The sequence below is a fragment of the Silene latifolia genome, chromosome 5 (genome assembly GCF_048544455.1).
Source record: "Silene latifolia isolate original U9 population chromosome 5, ASM4854445v1, whole genome shotgun sequence".
Classification (NCBI taxonomy): Eukaryota; Viridiplantae; Streptophyta; class Magnoliopsida; order Caryophyllales; family Caryophyllaceae; genus Silene; species Silene latifolia.
The window spans coordinates 20,973,424-20,986,700 of NC_133530.1; the positions used below are offsets into that span (position 1 = coordinate 20,973,424).

At 37.8% G+C, this 13,277-nt stretch overlaps 1 protein-coding gene across 1 annotated transcript; it reads right to left on the reverse strand.

Moving 5' to 3' along the window:
- Window positions 1–8,686: 8,686 nt before the first annotated feature.
- LOC141655022 (uncharacterized) lies at window positions 8,687–12,970 on the reverse strand. Its single transcript, XM_074462125.1, has 6 exons — window positions 12,457–12,970; window positions 11,506–11,865; window positions 10,635–10,846; window positions 10,358–10,546; window positions 10,066–10,273; window positions 8,687–9,387 (listed from the first exon to the last, which is right to left on the reverse strand). The coding sequence occupies exons 1-6, from the start codon at window positions 12,968–12,970 to the stop codon at window positions 8,687–8,689; spliced, it is 2,184 nt and encodes a 727-aa protein (XP_074318226.1).
- Between the last annotated feature and the right edge of the window lie 307 nt (window positions 12,971–13,277).

The window sequence follows — 13,277 nt, forward strand, 5'->3', positions numbered from 1 at the left end:
GTGTTAGTCAGGCTATAACGTCTACTAAATGGGAAGGTAACTGCTATTAAAATGACTGCATAACTTCAGTGATGAAACATATAACTGCAGATTAAGAATGTGTAACTCCATTAACGATATGTATAACTTTAGTTGGTAAATTTATACATTTTAATCTTGAAGTTATACAAAGCATAAAACAGTACTCAAGTGGTTCTGTTGATTTTAGACAGCTTACCCATTTGGAAATTTGTAGTCATCAAGGAAAACGTAATCAGCCACTTGTTTGCGATACACCGGGATATCCCTAATTAATGCCTTGTTTAACCTCGGCATCTTGGCGACCACTGTAAGGTCGGCGTCTAGCTCCCCGCAATATGTGGTGCAACCAAGGCCATCGCCCTTACCCCGGGAACGGCTATTGACCGCTGAGAGGGCCCGACTAGACGGCGTCCGACCCGGTGCTACTTGGGAAGGTGGAGTCCGATAGGTTGAACTGACTTTGGAGCAAGGGCGTTTAGCAGAACTGTTCTCTCCGGCAACTCCGGCACCTCTCTTCCTTCCACTTCTGTTGCCGGCTAACCTATGTGCCTCACGCAGCTCCTCCATTTCACGGTCTTTAACCTCCTTAAAAGTTGTTACCCTAGATAACACAGCTTCCCTATCCACGTTAATGTCATTGAGGACAAGGGTGGCAGCAACTTCCGCTCGCATGAGGTCATTGCCGTCCTTTGTCCCTATGGTACACTCGAATGGCTCTCCACGGTACAACAACATATGAACCATGACGTAAAGACTACAGTCATTGAGAGTATGCCCTGCTCCCTACCAGTTGAATTTAATGTTTACAAAAGGAAACCCTTCAACTTTCTTCCCTTTGTCGAGCCCTTTGTAGACCATATACTTTCCCATCGCATCAGCCTGGCAGAAGTTAGGCAATGCGTTTAAAACGGGAAGACCAATTAACAAAACAATGGAGCTGAAAATTAATCTAGTCACCAGTTTTATAAGACTTACAGTAATACGCGCAATCCCTCCATATGGTAATTTCAGAAGATCGTCTTCGTAAGAACGATTATCAAGGTACTCGATCTGCTCAGAGAGGAAATTTATGCAAATGCAAGAGTAGTGATCTTGATCGCCGATTAACTTACCGGACGAAAACCTACAAACATGCACCAAAAGTCTAAGAGTTATAAAACATAATTAGAAGCTTAGAGGCATACATATTGTGCATAATTGAAATTATACATTCTATGGTTAGAGTTATACATTATATGTCTAGAGTTGTACATTCTATTTCTAGAGTTATACATTATATGCCTAGAGTTGTACAGTATATGCTCGGTTTTGATGAGTGGCTAACTTCACTCCATAACTCTAGGCATAGAATGTATAACTCTAACCATAGAATGTATAACTCACTGCACATAATGTACAACTGTAAGCATATACTGTATAACTCTAGGCATATGCTTACAGTTGCACATTATGTGCAGTGAGTTATACATTCTATGCCTAGAGTTATGGAGTGAAGTTAGTCACTCATCAAAATTCTAAGCATATACTGTATAACTCTAGGCAAATAATGTATAACTCTAGCCATAGAATGTATAATTCTAGCCATTCTGAAAACTAAAGTTATATAATGTATAACTCTAGCCATAGAATGTATAACTCTAGCCATAAAATGTATAACTGTAAGCATATACAGTATAGTGTATAACTCCAGGTATAACTCTAGGTATAACTCCAGGCATCTAATGTATAACTCCAAAGTATATATTGTACAACTCTAAGCATATATTGTATAACTCTAGGCAAATAATGTATAACTCCAGTATGGAAATGTCTTTATATTGATATCTGAGCTCACCATATCAGAGTCCAGTTGAAATGGACTAGAACACGACTCTTGCCACATGTCCCACGAGGCACAAAAGCCTTCAGAATGATCAACAACCAAGTTTTTTTCCTGCCTTGCCAAATTGCAATTGCTAGGTCCTATAAAAATGATAGACGGGGGTTGGCAGCTTATATCACAAGTTACGTACATTTTGTCACAAAATAACTTGCGGAGTTCGAGCACACTTACAGCGTGACCTAGGCCAAAGAAACAGCGCGAACTTGCAACAGCTGCGGTGTTCGCGTGCGTAAGCTGATTGAGTAGTAAAAACCAGCAGTCGATGACATTGGCCATAATCTGAGACCCGGGCATCAACGTTTGGAGATCAATACGCATTATGCAGTTGGGGTGGCATATGTGACCAATTGTTCCCTACAAAGGATTAGCAAAATGAGACACGCAGCAAGTGAAAAGATTCATGACCTGTTTCACTGTCGTATTGAAATATAGGTAAAACTTATCTTTTACTTACTCTTTATTATGATCGTGGAATTGATCAAAGACATAATCCATTACATCCTTCCTCACCCTGAACACCGTCCTGAAACGTTCCTTGTTAAATCGCAAGAATCGTGAGCATACGTCTTTGGTCGAGGTTCGGGTGCCCCGCAATCCTGAGAACAACCTAGGTTCTCAGGTACAATGTCCATACACGGAAGGGGGACAGTTGAATGCAGTAAGAAAGGATGGTGGATCATGTCACATCGCGGCACATAAATAGGGGGGGTGGTGCAACCGGCTCAACCCCAGCACCAGCGATTTCAACTACCACACCTTCTTTGGCCGCACTAATCGTTCGCTCATCAACCCCGGCAAATGCCTCATTCACATCTGTCGTGCTCATGAAAGTCAGAGGGATTTGATTCCACTCCATTCCGTTGCAGGATTCCCCGGGGTGACCTCCGCACCATCGACAACAACTACGTTTTCACCCCCGTTGTTAGGCTGTTGTTCAACATTCTCAATTACATCCTTTAGTACAGTGGCCTGAATGAAAAATAATAAAATTAAACACCATGCTTTTGTATCAAAAAAGTTACAGGTATAACTCTAAAAGTGATACAAAGAGGTCACGAGTTCTGAGAACCAATGAATTACGATTATACATAGAAGGGCAAGAGTTATACATGTGTGAAGTATTACAAATATGCTATAAGAGTTATACATATTTGAGTTAGAGTTATACACATATGGTTAAGAGTTGTACCAAACGGTCATTGCAGTTGTACAGATTGAAAGATAAAGTTATACAAAGAGGCACTACAGTTACAAGGCCTCATCATAAGTTTCAACAAAGTTATACTTTATCTACTTAGAGTTATACACGACCAATTAAAAAAAAAACGAATTTATAACAAGTATTTAGCGCAAATTAACAAATTTACCTCGCCACCAGTACCACTCCCGTCCGCTGGAAGTCCAGATAAAGCTTCCTTGATTTCAGCAGTAGAAAACATACACTCTATCAATTCTTGTGTATCCATTGGCAATGATGGGACCGTAGATTTTTCCATCTCCTTATCTGACGGTTGATTGTCTGACAATCTTTCAACATTTTGTTTCAATCCCTCCCCATCAACTTGCTCATGCACCTCATCACCTACCCCGGGCCGAGTTTCAGCATCCTCTGACAGTCCGTAAGCTTGGTTAATTTCCTCCACGGTGTACTTCGCCTCCAACAACAGCTCTCTGACAGTTTGGACGGGGGTGCACATAACTTGATCCTCTAACCCTGGGCTAGCATCTGACAACGGATTAGAAACTACTGTATCACCTCCCACTTCCTCCATAATCTTTGACCATGAAACTGCAATTGATTTCGTTGGCGCGTCAGCTTTGTCCGACTCTCCACGCGGCTCAACACAAGGGTTACCACCCCTGCCACCCCCATCATTGGCGAGACTAGACAGAACTTCACTTATTTGACGCGTAGATGCATCGATTCCGTCATTTTTTTTGGGGGACTCACTAACTACCTCTCCAAATGCAGGAGCATTACCAACGAAACCTTGACCTTTCGCAACTGCTACCTTCAAATGACGTACTTTTGGATCTTTTCACCCTCAAAGAATTCTTGAGAGGCCCGACTAGGATTTAGGCCCGTCGGATCACTAGTTACTGACTTTGATCCTTGCGATTACATCTGCGTACCATGAATAGAACACAATAGCGTTCCTTTGCATCTGTAGATAAATCTCGTGAGTACGCTGCATTGAAGAAGTACATAAAGTTAGTTATATTATAATAGATGGGTACGTTCAATTTGAAACATAATCAATCTGCAAAATATATAATAGATTGAACTTACATCGACACCCTAGCTTTCAATTCCTGGTCATCCTCGACACCGTTGGTAGTTCGATCAATGAACTTCTTCTCGAAGTTGAGCGGGGAGAGAGGGGGTGGGGGCGATAGCAAATGATAGTTTGGGTTCACGAGGGTCGCCGAGGCCGATCTCCCAAACTCCTAATATAAGAGGGATCTTGAAGGCACCTCGGATACCTGGTCTTAGACAAATTTAAAGTACCCAATCCCCCTTGAGCCACCTCAAATTTTACCCTATCTACAAGCGAAGTTTCATCCCAATGCTTAATCAAAGGTAGATCGTGGAGGCACGGCCTACCCTTGTAATCATATCGCTGAAAGTAGCTTATCATGAGGAAGAGGATACATCCACCCAACATCGTTACCCCCTTTTAACAGTCTGTCCCCGCTTTCACCATCATTTCCAAAATATAAGAGCACCAGTCAAAATGCGGAATGGCTTTAGGATCTTCTACAGCCCTTAAAAGCTTCAAATCTATCCCGTTGTTTGGGGTGGGTGCGAGGAATAAAGACATAGAGAACAAAACAAATAGCCGGCAAAAATGATCGTCCGCCTCCTCGTACTCCATAAGTTGCTTGTGAACTTTCCCTAAACTTATTGAACTATTTGCTTTATCCACCCCGTAAGCTTGCCGCTATTTGTTCTTCAGCTCCTTATTTTCGGGATCGTTGGACCCCTTCTGCGAACCAATAGGTACCAACGGCAGACGGTTGGGTCCAAAGGTATCAAAAAATAGTCATGCATGTCATGCTTACTGATCATAAACTCCTTCTTCCGAGAAGCCCTGAATACATATGACCCATCAGAGAAGGACTCCAAGAATAGGCGAACGTGTGAAAGTGGGAAGCTGCTAATCTTAAGCTCCAAAAGGCCACCAAACCCAATTTTCTTAACAGCGGACACCTGATCCTCATTAAGCTTTTCAATGATAGAGACAAACCTTTGAGGTCGACACGAAACCGTGATTTCATGCACCCTCTTTACCCTTGGCTTGGCCTCAACCATCTGGGGAAAAATAAGAACAACACACAAAATTAGACATATTGTAGTTGCAATTAGAGATATTTGCAACAAAAAAATAGACATGCTGTGAATTAAAGTTATACAATAAATAGTCAGAGTTATACAAAATATAAGTAAAGTTATACATTCTGATAGTAGAGTTAGTCAGAAAATATCAAGAGTTATACATTCCGACAATGAGAACTTATTCAAAATGTAATCGAGTTATACAACAAATGACTGAGTTATAAAAAAGTCAAACTTTGAACCTTGGAATCGGGTCCTTCTCGGTACTTGGTACATCATCCATCTGTAGGTGACAAACAATAGGGATTCAGATTATGTATAAACAAAATTACTGTAAAATCAAATTTCAGAAAAATCCAAAATTCTTTTCACCATTCAAAAGAAGAAATAATCGGGAGAGTTATACGAAATAACAGTAGAGTTATACATATAATAACAAAAGTTAGACAATCCGAAACTAAAGTTATATAATGTGTAACTCTAGCCATAGAATGTATAACTCTATTAATAAAATGTATAACTCCAAGTATATACTTGTATAACTCTAGTCATATCTTTGTATAACTCTGGCATATATTGTATAACTCCAGGTATAAAATGTACAACTCTAGACATATATTATATAACTCCGATTATACATTATGACAGATAGAAGTTATTCAACATGTAATCGAGTTATACAACAAATGACTATAGATTATAACAAAAGTCAAACTTTTAACCTTGGAATCGGCTCCTTGTCGATTACTTGGTACATCATCCATCTGTAGGTGACAAACAATAGGGATTCAGATTATGCATATATTAAGTTGAAGTTATACATAATTCAATAAGAGTTATATAAAAAAGAATTTTGAATGGTTTGTCATCTCTTCTTTTCAACCAAAATTACTCAAAATCCAAAATTCTTTTCACCATTCAAAAGAAGAGATAATCGGAAAGTTAGCTATACGAAATAAAGATACATTATACATATAATAACAAAAGTTAGACATTCTGAAAACTAAAGTTATATAATGTATAACTCTAGCCATAGAATGTATAACTCTGGCCATAAAATGTATAACTGTAAGCATATACGGTATAATGTATAACTCCGAATAACTCCGGTATAACTCTAGGTATAACTCCAGGCATCTAATGTATAACTCCAAAGTATATATTGTATAACTCTAGGCATATCTTTGTATAACTCTAGGTATATATTGTATAAATCCAGGTATAAAATGTATAACTCTAGGCATATATTGTATAACTCTAGGCATAGAAACTAAATAGAAGTAGAGTTATACATATAACAATTAGAGTTTTACATTATGAAAGAAGAGTTGGTCACAGAATCAGAAGAGCTATACATCTAGTAACCAGAGTTATACATCTAGTAACCAGAGTTATACATATTGAGTACTAAAGTTATACAACTAGTAACCAGAGTTATACATCTAGTAACGTATAAATAAAAGTCAAAACTTTTAACCTGGATATCAAGTCCCTTGTCAATACTTTCTACAACATTCATCTGTAGATGACAAACAATTGGGATTAAAATTATGCATATATTTAATTGAAGTTATACATCATTCTATAAGAGTTATACCAACAAGACGAGATTTTTTACCTTTGATTCAGATTTCTTGGAAGTTTTCTTGGCATTTTTCTTGGCAAAAACCATTGTTAATTATCAAATAACTCGTATTTGATCTGCACAACCATAATTAACAATTGAACAAATCAAAATCAGCAAACCCATAATTGAAAATTGAAAAATCAAATGAACTCTTTTTATGATAGTTTAACAAAGGCAATAATTAGCAAAAAAAACAAAGTACAAATCACTAAATAAGGAATGGAAAAAATACCTTATAAAAAAATGGAGACAGGCGAGTTTGCAGGCGAGTTGGAATTAATTGGTAGTGATGAAAATGGCGTCTGTTGAGTTGGAATTTATTGGTAGTGATGAAAATGGAGTTATCAGCAATGTGAAAAAAGAAAAGGAAGACGAAATGACAGGAAATAGAGGGAAAAAAACCGCAAGTTGTTTTGAATTATGTGGAAAATGAGGAGGGAAATGATGACGGACTGATGGACATAACAGTATAGCATGCATGGGTTAGTGGGTAAGAGGAGAGAGGTAAATCTAAAATATTAGTTGAGTGGGGTTTTACTTTAGCAATCTTGGCCATTGGTTTGCTTGATCCAACAGTCCACATTAAGACTTATGAACTTAATATGATATAATGGCCTCTCTCTCTCTCTCTCTCTCTCTCTCTCTCTCTCTCTCTCTCTCTCTCTCTCTCTCTCTCTCTATATATATATATATATATATATATATATATATATATATATATATATATATATATATATATATATATATATATATATATATATATATATATATATTATACAAGCCCAAATGGACATCCATATACTATCTAATATTTCATAACAATAAAAGCATTTTATAAAACTTATATTATTGATATCTTTTTTTTCTTCTTTTTTTTTTTTTTTGCTAAAATGTAAATTTGTATATATACCGAAATAATATTTGCACGGTCTAACTTATGGTGTTGTGTTTTGTGCTGTATGAGACGCAAGGCGTGTACAATATAGAGTGAGGCCATTTGAACCCGTGACAAATGATATATTGTTATGAATTACGATACCTCAAGCTTAGCAATAGGTTAAGACATATTCGGTATACATTTTATATTACTAATCATATACTGTATAAATTGTTTAGTAATTCAAATTAAGGATTTATTTATATTTTTTTTCAAGTTCAAATCTAGTTTGTAAGTTAATTAGTTTATACCCGAACAAAATTGTACCGAGGATGAATATTTTATAATGGTCAGTTGTTCATCTGTCTATTTTATATTTAATGGGTAATTTGATTTTTCACACTCAATTTGATCAACTTATCATAACGTAATTAGCTCCCTGTTTTTTCCTTGGTCGTCGTGCTAAAACTAAAGATATGCAAATGACCGAAACAGGCGGACAGCGAGTAGGTAGTCTTATACGGAGTAGCATTTAACCATCAAGGATACGTATTTTCTGAGTTGGCAATCAGTCATCTTGGAACAAGACAATTAACGGTAACATAAGATAGAAAACCACATAACATTAACCAAAAGATACAAAATAAAACGTAAAAAAATAAAAATAAATAAATAAAATCACCCTTTAATTTCTTTATTTAATTGGCCAATACATTATGTATCCCCCTTATAATATAAAGTTAAATATAACCCAGGGAGACATTTAAGCCGACTCGATTAACAACGACAAACAAGAACTGAAATAAAAGCATACGAAAGATAACATAACCAGACATATTGTAGGTCTAGTGGTTTTAACTTATGACGGTCTTAAACGATAATTCGTATCAGACATCAAAGATATTAGGACCCGAATGCAAGCCAATATGATCGATCGATCGATTAACACAGCCTATCCGGGAAGATAAGATGACCGGTCATCTGCCAGCCTTCGCTACCATCGGGGTACGCGAAAGGACACTTAAGTATATGAGGCAGGTTTAGAACAAGGTTCCATGATCCACCAGGAGCATCACCCGAGTAAACAGTCCAAGTACATGTCGAATTTTCGAACTTACTATGTGTCAACCGATTAAATGGTTGAATGTCTTTGTTCTTCTCGATGTCGTCTGGGTCAATATCGACTGTAAAAATGTCTCCATAAGGCCTAACAGAGTGATTAAACAGAGGAAGCGAGACCGGATCACATGACACGGCAGCAAGGTCTGCGGCGACCACAATGCTATTCCCGTCTGGGCTGAAAAACGGGTGGTTAACGTGCCCAGCGATATTGGGCCCACTTTGGATTACTCGTACGACAATAGATGGGTTGTCGACTGCGACTAGATAGACCGCGAAGTATCCTGGGTCGAGACCATTGTCTGATACTGGAGCATTAGCAGGCTTGTCGCGAGTTGATGAGAATACTATCCATTTACCATTTGGTGACCATTCGCACTGTGTGTCGGTCCAAGCTCCTTCCGTGAGTCGGGTTATAACGATTTCGTTGTCTTCTTTTTCTAGGTGGGCTTCGTCTCTTATATAGAGGTTTTTGTATAATTCCGTCCCTCCACCTCTCGTGGATCGGTACACAAGTCTTGTTCCTGTCATGTTTTCGTATGGTAATCGTAAGGTCATACACATAAACATACTTTCTCTGTCGCATTGAATAGTTTACGTTTGCTTTATTTTGTGAGGGGAAAATAAAGCAAACATAATTATTCACTTTAACAAAGAAAGTAGAATATTTACATTTTCGTAAATTTTATAATTAGACAAATATGTCGCTTTTTGGTGTTCTTGGACCCGTAAGTAAACCTGGCAAACGAGTCAACCTGGTCCGGTTCGGGTAGGATTAATTTCAAGATTGCACGAGCTTGGGTAAGGTCGGGTTAGGGTCAGGCCGGGTTGGGTCATTTTTGGGTAGACTATTAACAAGTTATTAATGGATAATAATGAGCGTGCAACAATAAACATTCAGGTTTGGGTTATATTGGGTTCAGTCAGGTATAGATCGGGTCAATATTAGCGGGTCTATCCGTAGGTCGTAACCCAGCTACAAGGTTGTTTATCCAATTCATAGGGACCTACACTAATTTCTACCTACTATCCTTGATTTCAACAGATGGCCTGGGCTTATGTAACGCCCCGAAAAATGAGCTGATTTGTGCTCCCAGCTTATTTTTCAGGGCGTTACAGGTTAATTCCGCCCATAGGTCATAGGCGCAAATCACATATACGAAGTCAACCACCTTAAATAAGTATGGAATTAAGATGTTTACCATCCGGGTTGGTACAAGGGAAGGTATTGTTAAAGCCATCCTTGATAATAGGAACAGGTGCACTCGGTAATAGAGAGGATGGATTATGAATAGCCATGATATCGACCTCACTGTTGGCCGTAAATGAAGGCCCCTTGCAGAAATACAGTATGTCCTTTTCCGGATCTTGGCTCCAAATTGGAGCGAACACACTGTTCGCCTTCTCCGCCTAGATTATCGTTTAAGTATAAGATTAATTACGACAAATCGACAATATTATAACTTAATTTAAGTCATAAGGATAAGAATGTACCTGATAGACAATACGTAGCGGGCCATTGATATCAGCAACCCACACAGCGAGGAACTCGTTGTCGACAAAAGCAAGCTTGGAACCGTCTTTAGAGAACGTCGGAAACGCACCCGAAACCCTAAACAACCCTAAATCATCAATTGGAGACTTCAGATTCTTAAGCTTTTGACTCTGTACCACCGTTGGGTCCTGTCATAATAAACAAATATTGTAATGTCTGATATATTAAGAAACGTAAAGAAATGACTGAGATGTTCAAATAAGAAAAACGTGTTACCAATAAGCTGATAACGCCACGATGATATCCAATTCGCATGCTACTATTTTTTTGGCGTATGACAAATGGATTAAAGTGATCAGACATTGGTTTACTCCTTTTGGTAATTGCAACAGGATTTTTTATCCCAGTCGAATCAAAGATTTCCACGTGTCGATACTGGTCAGCATCTAGACGTCTATCCGCAAACGTTGAGCTCTTGCGAATAGTACCTGTGTGGAACAAAAGACTAAATTAATTAGAACAAAAAGTCTCATATAATGCGGTTTTATTATTAAAATATTTCCGAATACAAAAATCTAGTCAACATCACTTTTTCACTCGGAAAAAAGGTTTGACTTAGTCAAGACAACGTTATGTTTACTGAAGGATTATTGTATCGACATTATTCTACCGACCGGTAAAAATGGTTGGTAATTTTGGAAATCTGTCGGTAAATTACATTACCAACCGATTTTTTGAACTTTCCAGCTAAGAAAAACGATTTGTAAGCTTCGTCATTAAAATAAATTACCGACTGCTATTTAGCAGTCGGTAAAATAAATTACCAACTAAGTTTCTGTCGGTCGGTTAATTTCAGTCGGTAACTGAACTTGTTCTAGTAGTGACTGTTGATGCTAAAGCTGATGAAAATAAATTACCGCTTTCTAAACTCGTAACAGAGAATTATTGTCGATCAATGTTTTTTTTTTTTTTGAAAAACGAGAGGTATATTTTAAAAAACGAAAAAAGTTCGGGAGTACACAAGAGAATATCCCTTATTAAATTAAAATGTATGACCATTCAAATATATCGATTTATTTGTTTGTTTAAGTTGAATTTACTTGATCATTGTGAGTCGTCGATTGGCGGGTTACATGGCATTACGTACCTACTACAACAGTATGCTCGTCGATGGCAGATGGAGTGATGGCCTTAATTTTATTTGGCGTCACCTGAGATATAACAATTGAGGAAGGATTGCTAACATCAGCACGAAACACGGCCCAGTAGTTGCCAGTAGTGTCATCAAGCTTACGGTGGAAGAAGATGACATTGTCGCTTCCCCAGGACGGCCAGCCACCATTTGGTATGATCATGGTACGGTTGCTTGGGTCATTGATATTAAACACAAATATGTTGGTCATGAGATTTTCGATTTCGCCTTGATATCCACCAGTTTTCCCTTCAAATGATGCCACTGCTATCTTTGTTCCATTAGGTGATACTGCCGGGCTTATATCTGCTATGCCTGTTCACATATTCGACATAGACGAATAAATTAAATCGATATTAAAATGTCACTTAGCTAGTCTTACGACAAGCCATATGTGCATTAAAAAGACCATATTGATGAATTCGAACATATATTATAAGCACAAATTTTAATTAAAAAGAAGGTACATTAAACCAGTGGACAAAATTTTAATTTTAATCAACTAATTTAAAATTAACTTAAATTCTTCATATGTGCATAACAAAATGGCAAATTCTCATTCAGGCAGGCCTTTTTCGTCGTTGATATTAAGAGAGACAAAATGTGATCATTTTACGAAAAATGTAAATATTTTCAGATAAAATATTCCATCAATTTATGGATAAAAACTGAAGTTTTAGTTATAATATTTATTATTGAATAACCACTTTTTATTATAAAAATGTTGACATTTTCTACTCATATGTGATTATTTACCATAACAAAATATGCCCCAAACAACTCCTTTTAAACACAAATGTAGAAGTCGTTCGCATATATTATACTCGAAATAACACAATCTGAGATGACTTAACAAGAATACAAGACCTATACCGAAAAATTAATATTAGCATGGTAGAAGGTTACCTTGTGGAGTAAGGCGCTGGGTTTCCCCAGTGACGAGATGAGTCTTATAAACAGCAGTCCATGGTTGTCGACGAACTGGAGCAGGATCCTTAGTAGTGACATACACAAGATATTCACCAGCAAAAACACCACTATCTTCCAGACGTGCCTCGCTATACGTCCCATAAACTTCAGCAAAGCTGAAGAATACGGGCCTACTGATAAGCCCTGCTAGACGAAGCACTATGTAAAGTGTTTCTAGGCCATCGTTCCTTTCAGACACCACAAGAAGTCCCGAGAGCATGCCTGAGTCCACATCGGCCTCTCTCGCAAATGAGGCCAACATTGGACGCTTCAGCATGAGTTTTAGGGCAGCGGGTGGGATCACCTGACCGTTGTAGTTATATGAATTACCATCGGTCAGGTGAACCTCGAGGTCAAGTAGAGTGGGCCCTGCGGCGAGAGAGAATAAGTCGAGTGGTAGTGGTGGACGGTAGGTTGAGAAGAACCCTACACTTCCTAGGCTTTTTGCCATTTTTGAAGGATGTTGAAATGGCTTGTGTTTTGGAAGGTGAAAAGTTGATGAGAAGGAATTGCATGGGCATGCAACATTTATAGGAAGCTTGGAGGGTAAAATTGTAATTTTGTAATTAATAATCTATGTGGAATCACGTTGTTTTATTAATTTAATTTGGCTAAGTCATTTTTAATTAATTAGCTTCTTAATCGTTGACTTACGTGTGAGCTAAGTTAGGATGTACAGTACAAGATTCCAACAGTTCGATTCCATGTTATTATTCCTTCATCCGTACGTCTTCATCGTTGATTTACGTGATGTTTCA